Source organism: Anabrus simplex, chromosome 12 (genome assembly GCF_040414725.1).
Source record: "Anabrus simplex isolate iqAnaSimp1 chromosome 12, ASM4041472v1, whole genome shotgun sequence".
In the NCBI taxonomy this organism is placed as follows: Eukaryota; Metazoa; Arthropoda; class Insecta; order Orthoptera; family Tettigoniidae; genus Anabrus; species Anabrus simplex.
This window is the reverse complement of record NC_090276.1, coordinates 81,408,972-81,433,662: the sequence shown is the minus strand read 5'-3', so window position 1 is coordinate 81,433,662 and position 24,691 is coordinate 81,408,972. Positions and strand designations below refer to the sequence as shown.

The 24,691-nt window shown below is 41.5% G+C and overlaps 1 protein-coding gene across 1 annotated transcript in view; it reads right to left on the bottom strand.

Moving 5' to 3' along the window:
• LOC137496906 (uncharacterized) overlaps window positions 1-21,025 on the bottom strand; it is a 98,513-nt gene extending 77,488 nt beyond the window's left edge. The window contains exons 1-4 of the mRNA XM_068229818.1: window positions 20,739-21,025; window positions 19,237-19,382; window positions 9,426-9,622; window positions 4,598-4,769 (exon numbers count right to left, since the gene is read on the bottom strand). Coding sequence (XP_068085919.1) covers window positions 4,598-4,769; window positions 9,426-9,622; window positions 19,237-19,382; window positions 20,739-21,025 — 802 coding nt within the window. The remainder of the gene's footprint in view (window positions 1-4,597; window positions 4,770-9,425; window positions 9,623-19,236; window positions 19,383-20,738) is intronic.
• Window positions 21,026-24,691: the final 3,666 nt, after the last annotated feature.

Below are 24,691 nucleotides of genomic sequence, written 5' to 3'. Positions count from 1 at the left end.
ATCGTTATATCAAATCAGGCATTGGGCGTCCGGCATCCTTAATCTTAATCCTAATCTTAAGTTTACGCTCAAGAGAGAGAGAGAGAGAAGGAAAGGTTGTCTTCTTAAGTATTGCATCACTCTTCAAACTTATTATGTAGCTCCTTACCTTTGCCGGGAACAAAAATTATGGACACAACTACAGTGCACAAAAATACACACACGGACAAAATATTGTAACTTCTTTATGTCCTAAAAATTATGTTTCTGAACGGCACAACAGTGCAGAAAAACACTCACACGCTTGCACAGCGTACAATAATATTACGAATTATGATAACTATTACAAACTGTTGTAAACACTAGCATCACACTTGAAAAACAGAGTAAACTTTAGGGATGCATGTTCGCAATGTTGGTAACTTAATTTTAAGAACTCCTGTGGCTAGGCAATTAGCGTTTTCTTTGGTATTACATTCCCGCTACTCTTTGCCTCGGTGATTTTTAAGTTAATGTTCTCTCCAAAAAAGTAATTATTCCAAAGAAGGCAACATTTGGGAAAATACATCAATTGGAATTTGGCAGTTTAATGTGACTGCTGGCAGTAATGATGCTCTTCAACACTAGCGCTAATTATGTGTACTATTTTCTGTTACGTAGGCCCCAAGGGCTCTGAACTTTGGAGCGTGGGTTGGCGACCACGGGGCCCTCAGCTGAGTCCTGACATTGCTTCCACTTACTTGTGCCAGGCTCCTCACCTTCATCTATCCTATCCGACCTCTCTTGGCCAACTCTTGTTCTTTTCCGACCCCGGCGCTATTAGGTTTGCGAGGGCTAGGGAGTCTTTCATTTTCACGCCCTTCGTGTCCCTTGTCTTCCTTTGGCCGGTATCTTCATTTCTCGAAGTGTCGGACCCCTTCCAATTTTCCCTCTGATTAGTGTTATATAGAGGATGGTTGCCTAGTTGTACTTCCTCTTAAAACAATAATCACCACCACCACCACCATCTGTTACGTAGTTGAATTCCTGTAAGGGCAACAGATGGCAGGCACATACCCCAACACAAGGTCAGTCTACCTTGCCCCAACACCCCCGACAACACGACTAGAGAGAGTGGCATATTGCGCATGCGTAAACCAAGGATATCTGTTTCTGCGATATCCTGGTCTAGTCTACGTACCGGCCGATGTCCCCCCGCACCTCGCCACTCCCTTCGCCCAGGCACGGACGGTGAGAGCGCCTTCGAAGTGGGTTCATTCCAGACAAGTATCCAGCTACGGAACGTGCGCAGTTCACACCAATTTTTAAGCCAGTACCCCTCTGTGGGTGGGGGCGGTAGAATAACACCCACGGTAACCCCTGCCTGTCGTAAGAGGCGACTAAAAGGGGCCCCAAGGGCTCTGAACTTTGGAGTGTGGGTCAGCGACCACGGGGCCCTCAGCTGAGTCCTGGCATTGCTTCCACTTACTTGTGCCAGGCTCCTCACTTTCATCTATCCTATCCGACCACCCTTGGTCAACTCTTGTTCTTTTCCGACCCCGACTCTATTAGGTTTGCGAGGGCTAGGGAGTCTTTCATTTTCACGCCCTTCGTGGCCCTTGTCTTCCTTTGGCCGATACCTTCATTTTTCGAAGTGTCGGACCCCTTCCATATTTTCCCTCTGATTAGTGTTATATAGAGGATGGTTGCCTAGTTGTACTTCCTCTTAAAACAATAATCACCACCACCACCACTTTTAAGCCAGTACGAGTATATTACGGATAGATGGGCTAAGCAAGAGCTTCGAGATTGACAAGGGAGTTATGAATATTAAGTATTTGAATAAAATTTGATGTAAACTGGAGGTTCATTGCTCCATTGCGCTATACCAGAAACCGCCACTGGTACCTCAATTAGAGCCAAAGATATGATAGCTTCAAAGAGACAAAAAAATTGAAAAAATCAAATAATTTGAGGAAGGCGAAAGTTAAGTGATTTATAGTGCCTGATGACAAATCTGTGCATGAATACCTTTCAGTTTAAAAAAATGAAGGAAATCGACCGGATAAAATGGCCGTACTGACTGACTTTAGTTTTCATCTTTTTTTTTTAAATATATAGATTAATACAGCTTTTCACCAGTAGCCCACATATAATGCGCTGCTAGAACTCCCAAGAAAAGAAGGCAATTACCGTGTGGCGGTCCTCTTTCCGGCCTTCACGCAGAGAGGCCATAGTATTATGCAGGCTGAGGATAGGTCATTTACGATCCACGCACTCTTATCTCCTAAAGAGGGAAGACCCCCCAGTGTGTTCTTGTGGTGCCGACTTCACCGTGGCCCACATCCTCACAGAGTGCGCCGATCTCTCTGGCCTAAGACGGAGCCTCGGCTTGCAGGAAACACTCGAACGCATACTAGCCGATGACGCGACTACTGCTGATCTCGTCATCCGCATTATGTGCGACAGTGGACTTATCAAGGGTATGAAAATTACAAGTGTACTGTTACTCAGGGAACGTACGTTCCCTTTTGATTCGTTAGTGAAGTTTTCGGCTTAATACAACACTTTTTGTTTTATTTTGTACTTTGTTTCTAAATCTCGTTTTAATTTAAATTTGTTTTCTACTTGATTTGTTAAGAGAAGATGTTTACCTAGTTGTACTTCCTCTTAAAACAAAAATCACCACCACACGGTAAGAAAAGTCCAGGCCAACAACTCATGTTTAAGTCAACGCAGAATTTCACTCAGGTCCTTATAGCTTCATTCGGTGTGGACATATTTCAAAAAATCATAAAACGCCTGAGGGTATTCAAACAAAGAGGACACCCAGAAGGAATTACGCAAATAAGTTAATTTGGTTAGGATTTGGATCAAAAAGAAAATGAGTAAAGAAAAAACCAATTTTAGGCTGTTTTTTCGGAACCGCACTTAGGCCGGGAGTAATTTTCGAAACGTGTCTCTTTAGTTGGATAGACCTATCTAGGACTCACAATTTGAAACATATTCGGACCCTTTAGATCTTCAACTTTCGACACAATTTCGGAAATTGCTTATGTTACGTTTTTCCTAGTTTTCGTCTGCTATGAAAAGTTCTCAACATTTAAAAGGTCTATTAGTAGGTGAACACAGTCCGGCACTGGGTCATGAAGTAGAGACGTGCAGGTCCCCGCGAGAAACTGACATTAGTAGGTGAACACAGTCCGGCACTGGATCATGAAGTATCCTTGTGCACGTCGGCGCGAGAAATTGACATTAAGATATTGGCGATGCAAGTGGTAATATCTGGGGGTATTAATAATAATAATAATAATAATAATAATAATAATAATAATTTTCACCATCGTAATGTTGGCCGGTAGGAAAAGACAGGTGGTGGTATACGATTCCCAACAGATTGCATGCCAAGAGTCTCCGCATGTGAGGGTACATAACTGTGTTAATAGTGAATCGTCCGTCAGATGGAGACGTTAAGTCTTTGCAGATACCGTGTTTCACTCTTCCTCCGCCACATTATTGCCATCATACACTACACAACACATAACTGGGCACAGAAACACTCATATTGGCCCAGAATATGATTTTCCGTGATTTCCCATTTTGACACCAGGCTGTAGCTTAATTAAGGCCAAGGTCACTTCCTTCCCACCACTGTCCCATGGTCGCCATAGGACCAGTGCGACGTAAAGCAACTTGAAAAAGAAAACACACACACTCGTAAATGAAGACCGGTGGTGGTGGTGATTATTGTTTTAAGATGAAGTACAACCTCTATGTAACACTAATCTGTGAGGAAAATGGAAGTTATCCGATAATTCGGAAAATGAAGGTATCGGGCCAAGAAAAACGAGGGCCACGAAGGGCGGCAAAATGAATGACTCCCTAGGTCTCGAGTGCTTTAATAACGCTGGGGTCGGAAAAGAACAAGAGTTATCCACCGGAGGTCGGATAGAATAGATGAAAGTAAGGAGCCTGGAACAAGTAAGTGGAAGCAATGCCAGGACACAGCTGAGGTCCCTGTGTGTCGCAAATCCACGCTCCCAAGTTGAGAGTCCCTGAGGCCCCTTTTAGTCGCCTCTTACGACAGGCTGAGTGTTATTCTACACAGGGGTGTAAATCAAGGCCTCAAAGCACCATCACGACGAAGTGCTGGGCATTAGAACACACACGCATACGTATTTGGTTTCATGCTTCAAGGATTTGAAATGATACAAAGTGTCCTTGATTTGGTACGCTTCAAATATGGAAATTTGGTTTAAATACCTCAAATAGTTACCCATTCTAAGCGTGCAGACTGACAAAAAATAAAAGATTATTCATGGTTCGTTCTTCATACAGACTCAAAAGTGCCAAACGCATAGTGAATTCGATAAAAAAATGCAGTCAACTTTGCATTTTATATAATGAAGAACTGCGGTCAACTTAATAAAACAGTGTGTTAACCTTCCGTCTAATAAAATATAACTCTACCATTTCGAATTATGCGTAGTCTCCCCTGTGACTACAAGAATGACAGCCTATCACACGAAGTATTTTATCTGCACAAAAGGATGTTTGAAAAACATTGGTCTAAAGTATTCTTATAAGACTGTATTGTAAAGTATAATCTAGCCAAAGAAAATTCTGCATGATTACTCACCTATAGGGAAAACTCCATTACATATTAAAACGTTCTCTTCGGGAACGAAGGAAGGTGTGCAATCGTAGATCTCAGAAATGTCCTTAAGCTGTCTCCGAGCCGTGTCTGGACACGTGAGAGATAGACCTTCACCCAAAGTTCTTTCCCACAGCCTGGACATAAGTTGCAGCACCTAGAGGAGAGAGAAAATGCACTTATGTATTTATTTACTTATTATATAACTTACGATGTACAGAGGAAATGAAGTAAACAAATTTCACCAAAGGTAAAATCCTGAAATGTATAAAACGACAGGGATGGATTCATCTGGGTGGAAATGTAGTGAGCAGTTTGGTCTTTGCTCTGGCTTATATTTTGGAGTCATGCGAAGTGATTGAGGGAGAATAATGGACTGCAGCATAGACGGTAAGGAAAGCAGAGGAAAAGTGGTGGTGGTGGTGGTGATTATTGTTTTAAGAGGAAGTACAACTAGGCAACCATCCTCTATATAACACTAATCAGAAGGAAAAAATGGAAGGGATCCGACACTTCGAAAAATGAAGATATCGGCCAAAGGAAGACAAGGACCACGAAGGGCGTGAAAATGAAAGACTCCCTAGCCCTCGCAAGCCTAATAGCGTCGGGGTCTGAAAAGAACAAGAGTTGACCAAGAGAGGTCGAATACGATAGATGAAAGTGAGGAGCCCGGCACAAGTAAGTGGAAGCAATGCCGGGACTCAGCTGAGGGCCCCGTGGTCGCCAACCCACGCTCCAAAGTTCAGAGCCCCTGGGGCTCACCTTGACTAAGAAGCTACCACATTTATGAAGTAAGGATAAGGGAAGATAGTTACCAAAGACTAGGTTTAGAAAAGTGCTATTGACTATTAGTGCTATAACACCATCGTGACGTTTCTACGAAGATGTGTGTTAATATAGGGTCGTTGAATTGTACATAATGAACTTCGGAATTAAGGTAAGCTGGCAATACAAGTCCACTGAAGAGTGGACCGCACAAGCTTAGAACCCAGCGCCCCGGTAGTGAGGAGTGATCTGAACACCAGAAGAAAATTTCGAATCGGTCGAACTAGAAAATACACATTGCGCGTGAAGTACGACTTGCACTTCTCACACTGCTACCAGTCTTCACCTGAAATCACTCAACGTATTGTGAATACAATGCTCTCTACTACTTGCGACAGGACTACAATCACCGCCGACTCGATCCTCTTACACTGCCTGCCACTAGGTTAACACAGGAAGGCGCGAATACCAATATTTCTTCAAGTCGCGTCATAGACGTACAATCTTCGCAGTCAGTGTGGGTGTAGCATTGCGTTACTGATGCATGTTTTTGTACGAAAAGCTAAGTTATTTCGTACAATGAGTAAACGTGCCTGTTCACTTCTATTTGTTTGTATATGACTGTGAAATTAAGTAATCATGTTATGCTTATATATATTTTCAAAGTTCTTTTAAAGTGTAGTTGTATTCTTCCGTTTGTGCAAGTTATATGTTTCTGTATAACTGAGACTTCAACTGCTGTGTACCATTTTGCAAATGTCGGCAAGGCGGTTCGCAGTCAGAAGAGACACGATTCCATAAAATACCGTCCAGAAGGGAATTAAGAGATAAAGGGCTGTCAGCTATATTTAGGCTAGGTCCTAATAAAAGGAAGTAGTTTGATATCCTCGGATTACTCTCGCACCTGTAACCTTTACACCTTATTTCAAAAGGTGGTTAAAACCGTAGAGGATAGTAGATTCGTTGTGATAAGAATTGTGACGGATAAACACAAAACGAGCGTCTCCATATTTACACATTTTGGACAACGTCAAATATCTAAATGATATTGTCCCAGTAAATCTAGATACAGAAAATCAAATCCTAATTTGCGGGTACTTGGTTCGTGTTGTTGAAGAGAGGATGGAGTTAGCAACATCTCCTTGCCTAGTGCTTCGACACCAATAAATGGAACTGATTATGCATCAGGACAGAGGAGAGCTTCAACACCCAAATCCTGTTTCGTTGCTCTGATGAAGCATCTTCAGGAGATTGTTGAAGCTGCTATTCCCTACTATTGGAAGTCCTTAAAACTTACGAGCGTAATACAAGGACTTGCTACTTCCTTCCTTTCAGAATGAGTTCTGTTATAGCGTGAGGTCAAGGAATATCAGCAAACTGTTAGTGATTTATCCTAACCAAGTTCTTAAGACCACTATTAACTGATATTGCGTTGGCAAGAACACAAAAATTTAGCTGCCTTCGCCCCGGAAATATCTACAAATTGTGTTATTGAGCGGTCAACTACGACTTCATAGAGGTAATATTACTGATGTAACTTACGAGCTTCAGTGAACATATAACTATAACTTACTGCATAGTGTTTTGTAGGCTGAGTCTCTAGCGGAGAATGTTTGTTGTAGCCTATTCGCAAAAAGCCTCACTCATAGAACAGGCAGTATAGGAGGATCGAGGCGGCGGTGGTTGGGTCTAATGTTACACAGCTAGATCAAGTTGGGAGAGTGTCTTATGGATAATACAGTCAATAGATCAATTCCCTTTATGTACGACCCAGCAATACATCCGGAATTACTTTAATAAGTAAAACAAATAACATTATTAGCAACAACTTTAATACAATGCCCATTATGAGCTCTAAAATTGTTGACTTACCAAGAGGGCACTCGTAGGGAAATTCATTTTTTCGTGAGAGTTAATTCTCAATGGAGTAAGGCCTGCTAAAAATACATTAATTTTGGTTCTGTCCAAAGCATCTGAGTACAACCTAAAAGGAAAAAAAAAAAAAGAAATCATTAGCAGAGAATAATTTACGACTAATTAGAAAGTATATACATACATTTCTAGCGTCAAGTTTGCTAGCATCTGTTCATAATTTCCGGCCTTTTATGTTTCATACCATTTTGGCGTACGAGGAATAATACCGAAGATATTCGGGATTATTACGTTATACAGAACTCCCAACTACCCTCGGAAATGTTAAATCTATCAATATACAACAACTATTATAGAAAAAATGTGTATGTCTAATACAGTAAGAGGAAAGCAACGGGAAACTACCTCACTCCTCATTTCCCTAGTATGCATCTTAAGTTGTGGAGGATCAAATCAGCCTTCGGGCTGAATACCCAGCAACAACAACAATACAGTAATGCTGTGCGAGTTGTAATACTGGAAGTAGACACGAATTTGGGACTTTACTGCCGAGCATCGCTGACTTGTACATATTATTCAGTCGTCATGGTAACGAACTTGCTGGCTGTTGTGATTTTTATAAGCAGAAAAGACCGTGTGAACATTAACCCAGTGCTGCCAACCACGGGGAAATTTCACTACGGAAAGTGATAATTTTCCTTCCATGCTAACTGTAAGCACGTAGGGACGGATTTCACAAAATTGGCGAAACATTAGAAAGCTTTAAAAAAACTTAATGTGTGGAGCATCTGAGAAATAAAAGGAAGCGTTTGTTTGAGTGTGTGTGAAGCCCAGCCAAATCGACGGCACGTTTATAATGTGTAGATGGAAAGGAGTTCGAATGCATCTCCGAGTCGAATTCTTAATTTTCGCGTTCGTTGGTGAGTACAAACTAAAAGCTGGCAGAAACGTGTGCTGGGATATGACAATCCAATGTGCCGTCACCAGGATTAGATTTATACATCCACTGTAACTAAGGAACGTAGATACGGAAGGGAATACAAGTCAACGGGCCATTTGAAGTCCGTGAAATAGGAAGCCATTTTAGGTCCCCGACGCGAAGAGCCATATTCAGTCCGTGATACAAGGAAGTGTTTGTGTGTATGTGTGCGATGACCATACAAACCTAGAGATCTGAAGATAAGGGCACTTCATTTTCTCATGACGATGGCGAATTATTTTGGTGTAGTTCAGTGTCATATTTATATGGTAAAGTGGCGGAAGTGCGGACTACCTCATGCACACATTCTGGTTTGGCTCAGAGACACCTTACACCTACACAGGGATGTTGTGTGGAAGTCCCTGATCCAGGAGAAGACCAAGAACATTTTAGTGCGGCAATGAAGCAGACGGTGCGCGGTCCCTCCTCTTTATGTTTGAAGTATGGAATGTGGACGACGTTTTTTAAAAGAGACTTTCGACGGGACAGGACGGATATTCATTGCATTATCATAGAAGCCGACATGATGGAGGATTTACCGCAAACATCAATGTTCAAGCGGTGGAAGTGTTGTGAATTGTTCCGTACTGCCCCCGTTATCTGCAGGAAATCATACATTTTCCCCCCTGATATCTCATTTTAAGTTCGTTTGGAGGAAAATGTGTATTACCAATAAGAGATTTGTACAAGATAAACTGTTTCACAAGCTTTACCTAAGAGGCTTTGAGGAACGGAGCCATTACGTTCAGGTGAAAATAGAAAACGACACATCTCACAATTAATAACATTCATTAATAATTTCAGTGACAACAAGTAGGATACAAATAAGATTCATTAATATCTAAATAAAGGCAATATTTGTATAGCGTGAACGTAAATGTTAATGTCCATCGACTGTTAGTGGATCCCAGCAAAACCTGTGGTATGATATTCAGCAGCTTTTCTACTGGATGGAAGTCTAGCTAAATTGTTCCTCACACATTTTGAAAACCAAATGGACCTCAATTACTTTCACTTACTTTTTAAATCGTGTCAATATTAGGTTCCGAGAAAATGTTTCAATGTTTTTGTTGTCTATCGGCATCTGGATTTCGGATGACATGAACAAGTTCATTCGGAATGTATACTCTGAAGTGTGTTACAAATCTTCCTTCTTCTCTGACTGAAAATACCAGAAGTTGTGTCACGGCCACTTACAAGGTGTTTTGAAAAATGTCCTTGTGGTTCATACGCTTGTCGAGCACAATGCACCTTTCCATGATTTTCAGAAATAGAAGTTGTATGATGAACTGCAATTATGATGATGGCATCGTATTCAGAAGGAACATATATGGCTGTGTGAACTATTACCACATCTGCATCTTCTGTATTCTCCCTTGTTATCATGTGTGCTCCTTCAAATGCATTTCTAAGAATAGAAATAAAGTGCAATGTATTATTTTATATTCTTTGCAAACATTCTTGTAGTATAGGGCCTAAGTGGAAAGATAGTATGGACGGAGCGAGTTGGCCGTGCAGTACGTTCGAGCCTCACTGCCGGTAACACTGGAACTGGTTTTTCGTGTTTTCCTATTTCTACATCAGGCTGTACCTTAATTAAGGCCACGGCTGCGTCCCTCCCATTCCTAGCCCCATCCCGTCACAACCTCGTAATTAGACCTGTCGGTGTTTGAGTGACCTAAAGCTAATTATAAAAAAAGAACATCGAAGATAAACACCGCATTTTGATGCTGGAAATGTCGTGCGTTTTTTAAGCAAATGACTGACAAAATATTCACTGACATCCCGCCGAAAATTGTGCATTTGTAGGCCTACATGCATCTTCTGCGCACAGTTCCGTGCCGTTTTAGCTGATCGTCACACAAACCGGTTATAACGACTCCGAGGGGATTGCCAATTAACTTTCGTTATAGGAGATAGTCGCACAAACCGGTTATAACGACTCCGAGGGGAACGCCAATTAACGCTCGTCATAGTTGATAGTCGCACAAACCGGTTATGACGACTTCGAGGGGACCGCCAATAACCTTCGTTACGGTATAGGCGATAGTCGCACAAACCAGTTATAACGACTTCGAGGGGACCACCAATTAACTTTCGTTATAGGTGAAAGTTGCAAAAACCGGTTATAAAGACTCCGAAGGTACCGCCAAAAAACCCTCGTTATAGGCGGTAGTGGTACAAATCGGTTATAACGACTTCGAGGGGACCGATGGTGGTGGTGGTGGTGATTATTGTTTTAAGAGGAAGTAAAACTAGGCAACCATCCTCTATATAACACTAATCAGAGGGAAAATATGGAAGGGGTCCAACACTTTGAAAAATGAAGATATCGGCCAAAGGAAGACAAGGGCCACGAAGGGCGTGAAAATGAAAGATTCCCTAGCCCTCGCAAACCTAATATCGTCGGGGTCGGAAAAGAACAAGAGTTGACCAAGAGAGGTCGGATAGGATAGATGAAAGTGAGGAGCCTGGCACAAGTAAGTGGAAGCAATGCCAGGACTCAGCTAAGGGCCCCGTGGTCGCCAACCCACGCTCCAAAGTTCAGAGCCATTAGGGCTCCGAGGGGACCACCAATTAACGGTCGTTATAGGCGATAGTCGCACGAACCGGTTATAACGACTCCGAGGGGACCGCCAATTAGCGGTCGTTATAGGCGACAGTCGCACAAACCGGTTATAACGACTGAGAGGCGACGTCAATTAACGCTCGTTATAAATGATAGTCGCACAAATCGGTTATAATGACTCGGAGGAGACCGTCAATTAACGCTAGTTATAGGGGATAGTAGCAGAAACCGGTTATAACGACTCCGAGAGTACCGCCAATTAACGCTCGTTATGGGCGGTAGTGGTACAAACCGGTTATAATGACTCCGAGGGGCCAACCAATTAAGGGTCGTTATAGGCAACAGTCGCACAAATCGGTTATAACGACTCAGAGGCGACGTCAATTAATGCTCGTTATAGGCGATAGTCGCACAAATCGGCTATAATGACTCGGGGGAGACGGTCAATTAACGCTAGTCATAGGGGATAGTAGCAGAAACCGGTTATAACGACTCCGAGGAGACCGTCAATTAACGCTCATTATAGGGGATAGTCGCACAAACCGGTTATAACGACTCCGAGAGTACCGCCAATTAACGCTCGTTATAGGCGATAGTCGCACACACCGTTTATAAGGACTGCGAGGGTCTCTCTCGTTAAAATGCCATATATCTAAGTTTTAGGCTGCACTGCACACTTTCATGCTTTTTTGAGAAAATAGTTTAAACTTGAAAAGACATAAGAGAAATAAGTACTGTATTTATGCAATAATATGTCAGCAAACTATAAAATAATAAGTGAGAAAGAAGTCGCACACGGTCTTTGCTAATAAATGGCATGTTCTTTCTGTCCTTCCTCATTGTAGAGTGCGACACACCCAATTTCTTCGCGATGCTCATGATTGTTTCTGCATTTTGAAATCGGCATATTATATGTGACGTTTCTTCTTTAGCGATATATTCACGGTGACATTTAACAGACAGACTGATTTTAAATCCGCAATCTACTGAAAAGAAGAACTTGAAAATAAACTTTACGTTGTTGTCAGCAATCCCCGAACGCATAACAAACAAACTTCAACGTTGTATGTTATAGTCGATACGATATGTCGTAACAGCGATGCCGTAGTATGCAGTGTTCATATAGGTTCTACTGTAGACCGAGCCGTTATATCAAGTATGTTAAACGCGATGTCGCAGTAAACGGTTTAGATGAGCCCATGGTTCTAGATAAATTCATCGCTGATACTCTTTTCTCATAAACAATTGGACCTACAGATGTAACATTCATATATATGTTGAGGAGAGTGTCGTGGCGTAATGATTTGAGGGCTGTTACTGGTCAAGCCATTAAAAAATGATACGTATTTCTTTTTACTCGTACATCAGATAAATTCCGTAGAATTTTTTTTACAAACACATCTATAATGGAATCACAGAATTTCGGTCTTTTCTTCACATTTCGAAGCAGAATTTTCCTCTAGTGCCATCAAGAACAAGTTGCACATTCTAATCTGTCCCTGAGTGTTTCGTTGATGTGTGTGTATCCACCGCAGAGCAGTAAATGATCGTGTATGCAGAATACTGGCTGGTCCAAAAACTGAAAATCTACCGGACCGTCCAAGGAAGAGTTGAATATCGGAGAAAGCCTAATAGAAGTAGATTTCCATGGCTGACGTGTGATGATGGGAAACAAATGGACAGAAGAGCCTGAACAACACATGATGAGGTATGCCAAAAACGGATTCCATCATAGAATATATAAAACCAAGACGTACCATCAAGCCAGTGATGAGTATGTGCGTTTGTTTTGTGGGGCAAATATGTGAAAAGTACCATATAACGATCTATTCTACACGAGTGATATTCCTGTCCGAATATAGCAAAAGCTAAAGGACCAAGAACCCATTCGGGTGAACCTTAATTAGTTGATTAATTATTTTTAACGTGTACATATCTGCTTAAGTGAACTACCCTGAAGTAATCAGTCTATTAAAGAGTATAAAGCAGTAATCTGTTTCTTTACAATGTGATAATTCTATGCTGTACGAACAGGACACGCGTTATAGTGGTGGTGATTGTTGTTTTAAGAGGAAGTACAACTAGGCAACCATCCTCTGTTAAACACTAATCAGAGGGAAAAATAGAAGGGATCGGACACTTCGAAAAATGAAGATATCGGTCAAAGAAAGACAAGAGCCATGAAGGGCGTGAAAATGGAAGACTCCCTAGCCCTCGCAAACCTAATAGCGTCGGGGTCGGAAAAGAACAAGAGTTGACCAAGGGAGGTCGGATAGGATAGATGAAAGTGATGAGCCTGGCACAAGTAATTGGAAGCAATGCCAGGACTCAGCTAAGGGCGCCGTGGTCGCCAACCCACGCTCCGAAGTTCAGAGTCCCTGGGGCCCCTTTTAGTCGCCTCTTACGACAGGCAGGGGATACCGTGGGTGTTATTCTACCGCCCCCACCCACAGGGGGAGACACGCATTATATTCAACGTCAGTCGGTACGTAGGCAACACTGGCCTGCCTGCTTGCTGCTCTTCACTGTTTCTCGACAGAGTTTTATATATATATACAATTTTGCTTTACGTCGCACAAATAGGTCTTGCAGCGACGACGGGATAGGAAAGGGCTTCGAGAGGAAAGGAGGCGACCGTAGCCTTAATTAAGGTACACCTCACTATTTGCCTGGATCAAAAGTGTGAAAGCATGGAAAACTAACTTCAGGTTTGCCGACAGTAGGGTTTGAACCAAAAAGTACTAAATGAGTATTAAATTTTTTCTGCTAGTGTCAGTAACAACGGTAAGATGCACGCCATGCTGTACGTATAATAAGTCTGATAAAATACTAAAGAATGAGGAGCGTACATTTCCACATTCTCATTCTTTTCTTGAGTGACAGCGTATTATTACCAGAGAAAATGTGTCAGTTTATAAAACCGGTGTAAAGTTCAGCGCGTACTTGAACGCATAATTTTAAGACTGGATTGCAGAAAGACAGTTGTGAAGTCCGTCTAATGCACCAATCAACAATTTTGTATTAGACATAATACCTGTGATTTGAAGAAATCCCTTCCAAACTACGGTTCTAACAGGGTGAAGCATAGATACCGAGAACATACCGTATAAAAAATGGGTTCAATCGCCCATGGTCCGAGATATGTAGTATAATCCCCTCTCTCAGCATCTACTGTATGTGCAGCAGGAACCCCGCTTATAGCCTATTAAGTTTCAACAGAAAATTATTTAGTGTGTCACTACTTACAGAATCCACGTCCTCCTGCTGCACAAAGATGTATCAAACTGTATCTGTTGTGATGAGGAAATGTAATCTTGATTGAACTTCCTTCCTCAGAAGATCACATGACGGAACTTCCTGGAGTTAAACTTGCCATTCCATTTCATTCTCCACACATTTCATACTTCATTTTCTCTCTGTCAAGATACTTCGGCTAGTTGATCTTCCTGAAGGGAGGGCAGTTCGTATTCAGAAACGAATTCTGATGCACGAGATTTTCTCAAGCAGAGACGGAAGTGTGGATACTAGCACGGCCTTGTCTTTCCGCTACTAGAGTTACACACAAAATGCCTTCGCTCTTTAAGCTCTTACATTACAATTGCGGACTGCATCTGGTGGCTTCAATCCCGGCTTAGTCCGTTGATATCTGAAGGTTGAACTAAACTCCGGCACCTCGGCGTCTCCGGCTGGTGGGACGTTGACGAGACAGTCAGTTATCCAAATCCCCAGCTAATTCCCGCCAATATTCAAGCAGGCAGTAATCCCATCTATCGAAGATGAGCGGCAACAGAACAGACAACAATGGTCATAGTAATGTTATTGTTGATCCGGTTCATGGGCGTTCCGACTCTGTGATATTAGAGCAGTCCTTCCTCCCTCTTGTCTTATTCTTCAAGAGATCGTTCCTTTATGGTTTTCATCTTCATCATGTTCCCTATCGAGGACTACGCGCCAACTGTATTCCCCTGTTAACAATGACCGGCCCTGTAAAAGGGTATAAGTCCTAGATGATCGGAAATTGAATTCTGTATAACTTTTGTTTATGTACTATTTTTGTACTTTAAGGCGGAAACTGGTTCCAAGAAGAACATTCCACAAATCATTAATGAACAAGGGGAGTGTGTATGCAAGGAGTGGTGGTGGTGATTACTGTTCTAAGAGGAAGCACAACTGGGCAACCATCCTCTGTATGTTGTTCAGTCCGTCAGCGATGCCGCTGGTGGGATCCTCAACAGCTCTGCCATCAGCTGTCATAGATGGCCTAGGCATCACTGAAGAGGCGTGCTAGGGACTTGAGGAGTGAGGTAGTTTCCCGTTGCTTTCCTCACCGAGCCAGATTTGCTATTACATATCAGTCTGCAAAGCCCACTGAAATGCATAGTATCTACAATCTGTAAAAAAACTGTCTGCGGTGATAAGAATCGACGGCTTTGGAAAAGAAGCAGCAATACAGAAAGGAGTGTGGCAAGATTGCAGTGTATCGCCTCTTCTTTTCAGTTAATATATAAAACAGGCGGATAAGGGGATCACAATCCATGGAGATTTGTGGATGCTGTTGTTATTTTATCTCAAACTGCAGGAGATCTCGCCGTTGTGGGTGGGAGTGGTAGAATAACACACACTGTGTACCCTGACAGTCTTCACAGACACCTGAAAAGGGGCCCCAGAGTCTCTCTACTTGGGAGCGTGGGTTGACGACCACCAACACCTCATTTTAAATTACTCCAAATTCATAAATAAATTCAAAAACTTCATCAACTAATGCACACGGTAAGCAAAACCAGGTCACACCGCTAGACAGCGCCTCGCAGACTGTCCTGCATTATGTCTCTAGCATCTCTCAAATGGGCATTTTGCTTCACAATTAATGGATGAACTTTCTCAGTGTATCTCTGGTATTATTCTAGTTCCTCACTTTTCACTTCTTCTCGCAACCCATGGTCTTCTTCTGTCTTCCTTTTGTCACTGTTCTTACTAATAGTCCTATAATAAATACCACACTTGCATCTCAATCAAAGCGGGGATCTGCTCAGAATACATTCTTCATTTTGCAGCCTTCTCGGCAAGAAAAATGAGGAGTTTGATGTCTTTGATTGTTATCCAAGTTCTTTGAAAGTGTAACAGCAGCCTAACTCCACTTGACGTCGTACTGCCGTAGCCCGTTCGGGAGAGGACCGTAGCAGCCCCCTCGAGGTCACTGCGTGCACGCAACATTTCAAGACATGTACTGTATCCCATACTAGAAGGGATCCTCCAGCAACAGGACTTTTCTGCTTGCCAGGTTCATCTTGATGAAATCTTACCAGGTTATGCTGGACAATACAGGGTCCAGGCAAATGTACAAATAATATGAGGTGCCTAGTATCAAACATGGACAAAAGCCATTTTGTTAATTTTTCAGTAGAGCTAATTTTTCGTTTCTCTATGTTAAACCCCCGTTATATGCGTGAAAATTTTTTTTGGTCATATTTCCAGCCCTATGAACAAAAATATCATGGTCGACACTTAGGAATTTCAGTCTAAGTCAATGTAAAACACGTTCAAATATGATGATGTCCATTTCTGAAACTGAGATTGGCTCTTGTCCATTTTTGATACAAACATCCATGTAATTGTCCACCTTTGAAACGAACTATCCCAATATTAGGAAAAAAGTTTTAAAATAAATATAATTAAAATATGAAAGAAATAACGCTATTCTTATACTTTGTTGACATTTTTAACATTCATTTCAGTTCTTGCTTCACTGTATTTCTGGGCAAATAACCTCTGGTTCATCACAAGGGTCTTCAAAACAATCCCATTCATAAATAATAATTAACAGCCTGTTCATTTTCACTACAAATGTTCTTATTGATGACTACGATATACCACTTAAGAGAGGCATTAATTTCCAACCTTTACCGAAGTGCTTTCCTAGTAATATGTCAACATCTTTAAGTTTCTGTGGGTTTACGTTCATGCCAATATCAGAAGTAAAGGATTCATTAACATTAGACTTACCTGTCAAGCTTTCGTGATCTTACGCTCAATACCTGTTTCCAAATAGTAACCTACCTCACCTTTAACTACAACATTGCCTCTTTTCGTGCTCCTGAGTATAATTCTTTTACACTGTGAAATCTTGAAATGAAGTTGACTAGCAGATTTCAGATAAATCTGTGCTTGTTCTTTCCAATTCAGTGGTTCCAAGGTTTGTCCAATACTTTCACTGTGCCGTACATTTTGAACACATAAGGACTTACTATGGTCATCACCTTATTAAAGTCCAAACATCTTATCTAGAGGCAAATATGAGTACCCAGTAACTGGAAATACCAGTTTTAATTTGTCAACAGAGGATGGTGCATACGTTGTAAGCCACTTTGCACACATCGCCAACATATTACTGTTCTTATTTTGGCCGGCGCAACCATCAGCAATCAACTTGACTGAAGTTAAGCCTTGTAAATCCTTAGATCGTAACTCATTGACAACCGCTGATGCTATTTCGTTTGATGATTTCTTTCCCTCATTCTCCAGCCACGTATAAACAGACACATGATCAGTTCGCTTTGAGATGTGCCTATTACAACAGACAGATTGTAACAGTAGAGTTGTCTGGAATAATACGCCGACTGATCACTTAATTTTGGCAAAACGAGGTTCTTTTGGCAATCATAGGACATTAGAAAACAGTCCTCCTCTGTTTTCCTTAAGATGTTGATAAAAACGCCATGACAGTTTGATGTCACTTGTAGCAATATGATTGGCTGAAACGTTCATGTCCGTTTTTGATACAAACTACGTCTGGAGATGTCCGATTATGAAAGAAACTGCATATTTCTATGTTAAAAATTACGTACACATATTCGTTTATGAAAGACAGGGACCACTAATTCAGAAAGAGCATTAAAAATGCTACAAGGATCAATCCTTAACTCAATTTTGATATAGGTGGCGCATGTCCATGTTTGATATTAGGCACCTCATAAATCTAACTTACACTTCCAAACTAGATTTATCCAACCTAAGGAAGTTAGAGGTCATATGGAATCAGTGTCCAGGGGAAGTAAAACCAAGGAACATTTTCAGTCAGAGGATTCTCCAGTTATCCAACCGAACTGTAGAAGTTAATCAAGAGGTGAGAACTTGTGGCCTGGCAGGAAAAGGAAACTTATGCCAAAGCGACTCTCAGTCAGTGGACATTTGGAAGATAGCAGAGAATATATGACACTAATTGCCCCCACTACGCAGTTATTAACAACTCTCGGCAGATCATAAGAATTAATCTAGTTTTTGTGACTTCGATCAAGGATGCCAAGGGAAATTCATTGCATAGCTGTATTAAGAAGGGCCCAAAATTAATAGAAATAATTCCCAAAACATATCGCACAACATAATTAAAACTCTTCCATAGTTTCCCTGTTTTCTACTAAGTGAAACGTCCACATGGGCAGGTGGTGGTGGTGATTAGGAAGCCATCCTCTATATAACACTAATCATAGGCAAAAATGGAAGGGGTCCGACACTTCGAAAAATGAAGATATTGGCCGAAGAAAGACAAGGGCCACGAAGGGCGTGAAAATTAGACTCCCCAGCCCTCGCAAACCTAATAGCGTCGGGTTTGGAAAAAAAAACAGTTGACCAAGAGAGGTCGGATAGGATAGATGAAAGTGAGAAGCCTGACACAAGTAAGTAAAAGCAATGCCAGGACTCAGCTGAGGGCGCTGTGGTCACCAGATCACGCTCCCAACTTAAGGTCCCCTGCGGCCCCTTTTAGTCGCCTCTTACGACAGGTCCCCCTGTGGGTGGGGGCAGTAGAACAACACTCCGGTATCCCCTGCCTGTCGTAAGAGGCGACTAAAAGAGACCCCAGGGGCTCTGAACTTTGTAGCGTTGGTTGGCGACCACGGGGCCCTTAGCTGAGTCCTGGCATTGCTTCCACTTACTTGTGCCAGGCTCCTCACTTTCATCTATCCTATACGACCTTACTTGGTCAACTCTTGTTCTTTTCCGACCCCGACGCTATTAGGTTTGCGAGGGCTAGGGAGTCTTTCATTTTCACGCCCTTCGTGGCCTTTGTCTTTCTTTGACCGATATCTTCATTTTTCGAAGTACCGGATCCCTTCCATTTTTCCCTCTGATTAGCGTTATATAGAGGATGGTTGCCTATTTGTACTTCCTCTTAAAAACAATAATCACCATCACCACCTCTTATGACAGGCAGGGGATACCGTGTGTATTATTCTACCGCTCTCACTCACAGGGGACCACATTGACAGGCAGGCATGGTCCATGACCGTCAAATTATTATTATTATTATTATTATTATTATTATTATTATTATTATTATTATTATTATTATTATTATTATTATTATTATTATTATTATTATTATTATTATTATTATTATTGTCCCTTAATTCAATGATATGTTTCTTTGAAGTAAGAAATTACCTTTTGGGAACAGAAGTCTCTCCTCCTTCTTCTTCTTCTTCTTATTCTTCTCCGCCTCGTCTTCCTCATCCTTCTTCTTCTTCTTCTTCTTCTTCTTCTTCTCTTCCTCTTTCTTCTCTTGTTTCCTCACACTCAGCGTCTTCTCCCTATAAAACAGATGAAGGTTAAGACATGAAAGGTCGTAGTGACAAGACGTCCCTGCCCCGTTCTCTTGACAGAAACTTACCGGGGCGTATAACTGTCCCATTTCTTTCTGTCCGCCTTCACTGGAGATAAACATAAAACTTGAGCGGACGCTGAATTGAGATTTATTTAATTTCGTATTTTTAATCTAAAATAAACTTTGGAGTCTCGGCTTTAAAACTAATTATAAATTAATTTTGTATGAAAAGCGTAAGTATTTGAAACAAATATTTAAAGTAGCCAACATGGCGGACAAAGTTTCTGTGTGAGTAGCACTTCTGCCGGTGGTCTGATATTGTTGTTCTTGTTTGAGTCATCAGTCCACAGAATGGTTTGATGCAGCTCTGCATGCCACCCTACCCTGTGCTAACATTTTCATTTCTACGTAACTGCTGTATCCTACATCTGCCCCCCCCCAATCATGTCATATTGATACCTTGGTCTACCTCTACCGTTCTTACCGCCTACACTTCCCTCAAAAACCAACTGAATTGGCATATTAAGATGTGCCCTATCATTCTATCTCTTCTTCTCGTCAAATTTAACCAAATCGATCTCCTCTCACCAATTGTCATCCGTGATTCGATCTATACATCTCATCTTCAGCATTCTTCTGTAAATCCACATCTCAAAAGTTCCTATTCTCTTTCTTTCTGAACTGGTTATCGTTCATGTTTCACGCTCCAGACGAAAGTCTTCAAAAACATCTTTCTAACTCTTATATCAGTATTCGAAGAGAAAAGAGGCCTTTCCTTGCTTGTACTAGTCTGCATTTAATGCCCTCCTTACTTCTTCTATCGTTAGTTATTTTACTACCAAAGTAACAATATTCATCTAATTCCTTGAAAACTTGATTTCCTGATGTAAGATTTCCTGCATCATCTGACTTCGTTCAACTGCTGTCCATTACGTTTGTTTTGGACTTTTTCTTATTTTCATCTTGGACTCCATACCCAAGTCTCCATCCATATCATTCAGCAATGTCTCCAGATCTTCTGCAGTCTCAGATAAAATAACAGTATAATCAGCAAATCACAACGTTTTGATTTTCTCTCCTTCCATTGTGATTCCCTTTCCAAATTCCTCTTGGATTTCTTTTACTGCCGGTTCTGTATAAACGTTTAAAAGAAGGGGAGACAAACTTCAGCCATGCTTTGCTCCTGCATATATTGCAGAATCTTTGTCAAAGCCCTCAATTCTTATAACTACAGACAGTTTTTTGTACAGATGGTTCCCGGTATCTGATCTGGATCATCATCAAAATCTCAAATAGCTTTGTTCAATCAACATTATCGAAAGCCATTTCTAGAGCTACAAACGTGGACTTGCCCTCTTTAATTTGATCCTCTAAGACCAGACGTAAAGTGAGGATTGCTTCACGTGTTGCTACATTTCTTCTGAAGCGAAATTGATCTTCTCCCAGCTGATTTGCAACTTGTCTTTCCATTCTCCTCGTGTTAAAATTTTTGCAGGCGTCAGATACTAAACTGATGGTGCGGTAGTTTTCACACTTGTCAGCACCGGGTGTCTTGGGAGTAGGCATAACAACATTCTTCCAAAACTCGGATGGCACTTCTCCTGTATCACCCATCTTACACCTCGCCATGCTGGTTTCTCCTAAGGCAGTAAGTAATTCAGAGGGAATGTCATCGGCATTGGTCCTGTTTAGGTCTCCTAAAGCTCTGTCCAATTCTGACCTCAAAATTGGTCTCCCATTTCATCAGCATCAACAGCTTCTTCTTGTTCCCGAACCATACCACCTACGTCTTTACCTTCGTACAACTGGTTGATAAGTTCGTGCAACCTATCTTCCATGTCTTATTTCCCTACATGTGGTTTTATATCTGAGCTCTTAATATTCATACTACCGAGCTCGATAGTTGCAGTCGCTTAATTGCGGCCAGTATCCAGTAATCGGGAGATAGTGGGTTCGAGCCCCACTGTCGGCAGCCCTGAAGATGGTTTCCCGTGGTTTCCCATTTTCACACCAGGCAAATGCCGGGGCTGTACCTTATTTAAGGCCACGGCCGCTTCCTTCCAATTCCTAGGCCTTTCCTATCCCATCGTCGCCACAAGACCTATCTGTGTCGGTGCGACGTAAAGCAAATAACAAAAAATGTTCATACTCCTAGTTTTCCTTTGTCCAAAAGTTTCTTTGATTTTTATTTGTGCAGCATCTACCATTCCAAGGACCATGCATCCTTCAACGTCCTTGCACTTCTCCTTCAGCAGTTCCTCCTTAGCTGTCCTGCAATTCCTATCCACTTCATTCATTAATCGCCTGCATTCTTTTCTGCCCTCTTCAGGTTTCACATTCTTGTACTTTCGTCGTTCATCAACCAGGTCTTGTATCTCCTGAGTTAACTATTGATTCTTATTTGACCTTTCCTTTCTACCCAATATTTCTCCAGCAGCGCCACTGACCTCAATCTTCACAACTGACCATTATTTCTCTGTTGCGTTTCCTTCAGCCTTTTCATTTAATCCTCGTGAAGCATGTTCCTTTAAACAGCCCCTCACACACTTTTCTTCCAAACTGCCTAGATCCCAAAAGTTTTCTAATCCAATACCTGGTTTCTGAATCTCTGCCTAATAATAATGAAGTTTATTTGATACCTTCCAATGTCTCCAGGTTTCGTCCACGTATACAGCCGTCGTTTATGGTGTTTGAACGAATTATAAACAAGGACTAAATTATGATCGGTGCAGAATTCAACCATCCGACATGCTCTTTCTTGACCTACCACTGCATTCCAGTCTCCCATATTCTCGCCACATTTTACATATTGTTTTAAACCTTCTAACCTTTCATGTATTCTTCCGATTTCCTCATCAGCCGGTGAACTAGTGAACTATATTTAGGCACAATTTGAATTATATACACTTCAGTGGCTATTGAAGGTACACATCCTGAACACATAAACATTTCATGGACAATGTTTGAGAGAAGTGTAGCGCTGTAGGGAGAGGTCATTCACCTTCACCAGAACAAGGATAAGAACTAGTGTCAGCATTACACGGCTGCCACATCTCGCTGTCAGCTGATCTTAGTAAACACAGATTTGTACAGCACTTTACACGCTCAAATATCAAATTTCAAAAACTTCTGATCAACTTTTCCCATTACTACCGATTTTTACCAAAAGCCTTCGAAAAATCAATGCACTAAAAGAGGAAAATTGAGAAGAGACCGGCTAGACACTAAGACAAATTATATTTCAGGAGGTTAGAATGAAAAAAAGAAACAGAAATGAAGGCGAAGAGAACATGCCCCTCTCACACAACTCGAGAGACACCTTGTTAGTCTGGCCCTACACTGATGTTAAGGTCCTGGGATCCCAGAAGGGGTGAAAAAAAATATCCCTAGGAGGTACGTTCCTACATACATACATAATCATTATAGACAGTTATGCCTTTCAGCGTTCAGTCTGCAAGCCTCTGTGAATTTACTAAATGCTGCCATAATCCTTTATAATGCAACTAGTGCTGGGGCTTCATTTAGTTCTATACCTCCTATTTTCAAATCGTTAGAAACTGAGTCTAACCTTCGTCGTCTTGGTCTCCCTCTACTCCTCATACCCTCCACAACAAAGTCCATTATTTTCCTAGGTAATCTATCTTCCCCCATTCGTTTCATATGTCCTCACCACCGAAGCCGGTTTATGCGTACAGCTTCATCGATCGAGTTCCTTCCTCACTTATCCTTTATCTCATCGTTCCGAGTACCCTCCTGCCATTGTTCCCACCTGTTAGTACCAGCAATCATTCTTGCTACTTTCATGTCTGTTACTTCAAACTTACGAATAAGATATCTTGTTTCCACCCAGCTTTCTCTACCGTGAAGCAAAGTTGGTCTGAAAACAGACCGATGTAAAGAGAGTTTCGTCCGGGAGCTGACTTCCTCTTACAGAATACTGTTGATCGCAACTTTGAGCTCACTGCATCAGCTTTACTACACCTCGATTCAACATCACTTACTATATTACCAACTCAGGAGAACACACAACATAAATACTTAAAATATCTACCTTCTCCAGCTTTGTATCACCAAACTGACATTAAATTCTGTTGAATTTCTTACCAACTGATATCAATTTAGTCTTCGAAGGGCTAATTTCCATACCATACTCATTACATCTATCTTCAAGTTCCAAGTAATTAGACTACAGGCTTTCGGCACAATATGCCATTAAGACCAAGTCTTCAGCATAGGCCAGACTGTTTACTACATTTCCACCTAACTGAATCCCTCCCTGCCATTATTTTCCTTTCAGCAGATGATCCATGTAAGCTACGAACAACAAAGGTGAAAGATTGCAGCCTTTCCTAACCCCTGTAAGTACCCTGAACCAAGAACATATTCTACCATCAATTCTCACTGAAGCCCAATTGTCAACATAAATGCCATTCATTGATTTTAACAATCTACCCTTAATTCCATAGTCCCCCAATATGGCGAACGACTTTTCCCTCGGTACCCTGTCATATGCTTTCTCTAGATCTACGAAACATAAACACAACTGTCTATTCCTTTCCTAACATTTTTAATTACCTGGCACATACTGAAAAGCTGATCCTGACACCTCCTCTGTGGTCTGAAACCACACTGGTTTTCATCCAACTTCCTCTCAACCACTGATCGCACCCTCCCTTCCAAGATGCCAGTCAATACTTTGCTTGGATTACTAATCAATGACGTACCTCGATAGTTGTTGCAATCCTTCCTGTTACCTTGCTTATAGATAGGTGCAATTACTACTTTTGTCCAATCTTAATGTACCTTACCAGCACTCCATGCAAATCTTACTACCCTATGAAGCCATTTCATCCTTGCCTTGTGACTTCACCATTTCAGGTCTAATTTCATCTATTCCTGCTGCTTTATGACAATGGAGTTTATTTACCATCCTATCCACTTTCTCATGTGTAATTTCACCTACAACATTTTCCTCCTCCCCATTAGCTCGGTTGTTCGCGATACCACAAGGAAGATTTCCTTTTACGCAGAGAAGATTTTCAAAATATTCTCTCCACCCGTCCATTGATTCCCTGGGATCTATTATGAGTTCACCTGAATTACCCAAAACACTGTTCATTTCCTTTTTCCCTCCATTCCTAAGATTCTGCCCACGACTTCTTTTTGGATTGAATAACTATTTGTTTCGCTCTGTTTCTTCTTTGTAGAATTCCCTGTCTGCATCGGCCCTTGTTCGGAGCCATTTGTGATAAGCCTTCTTTTTACTTTTACAAGCTGCTCTCACTTCATCATTCG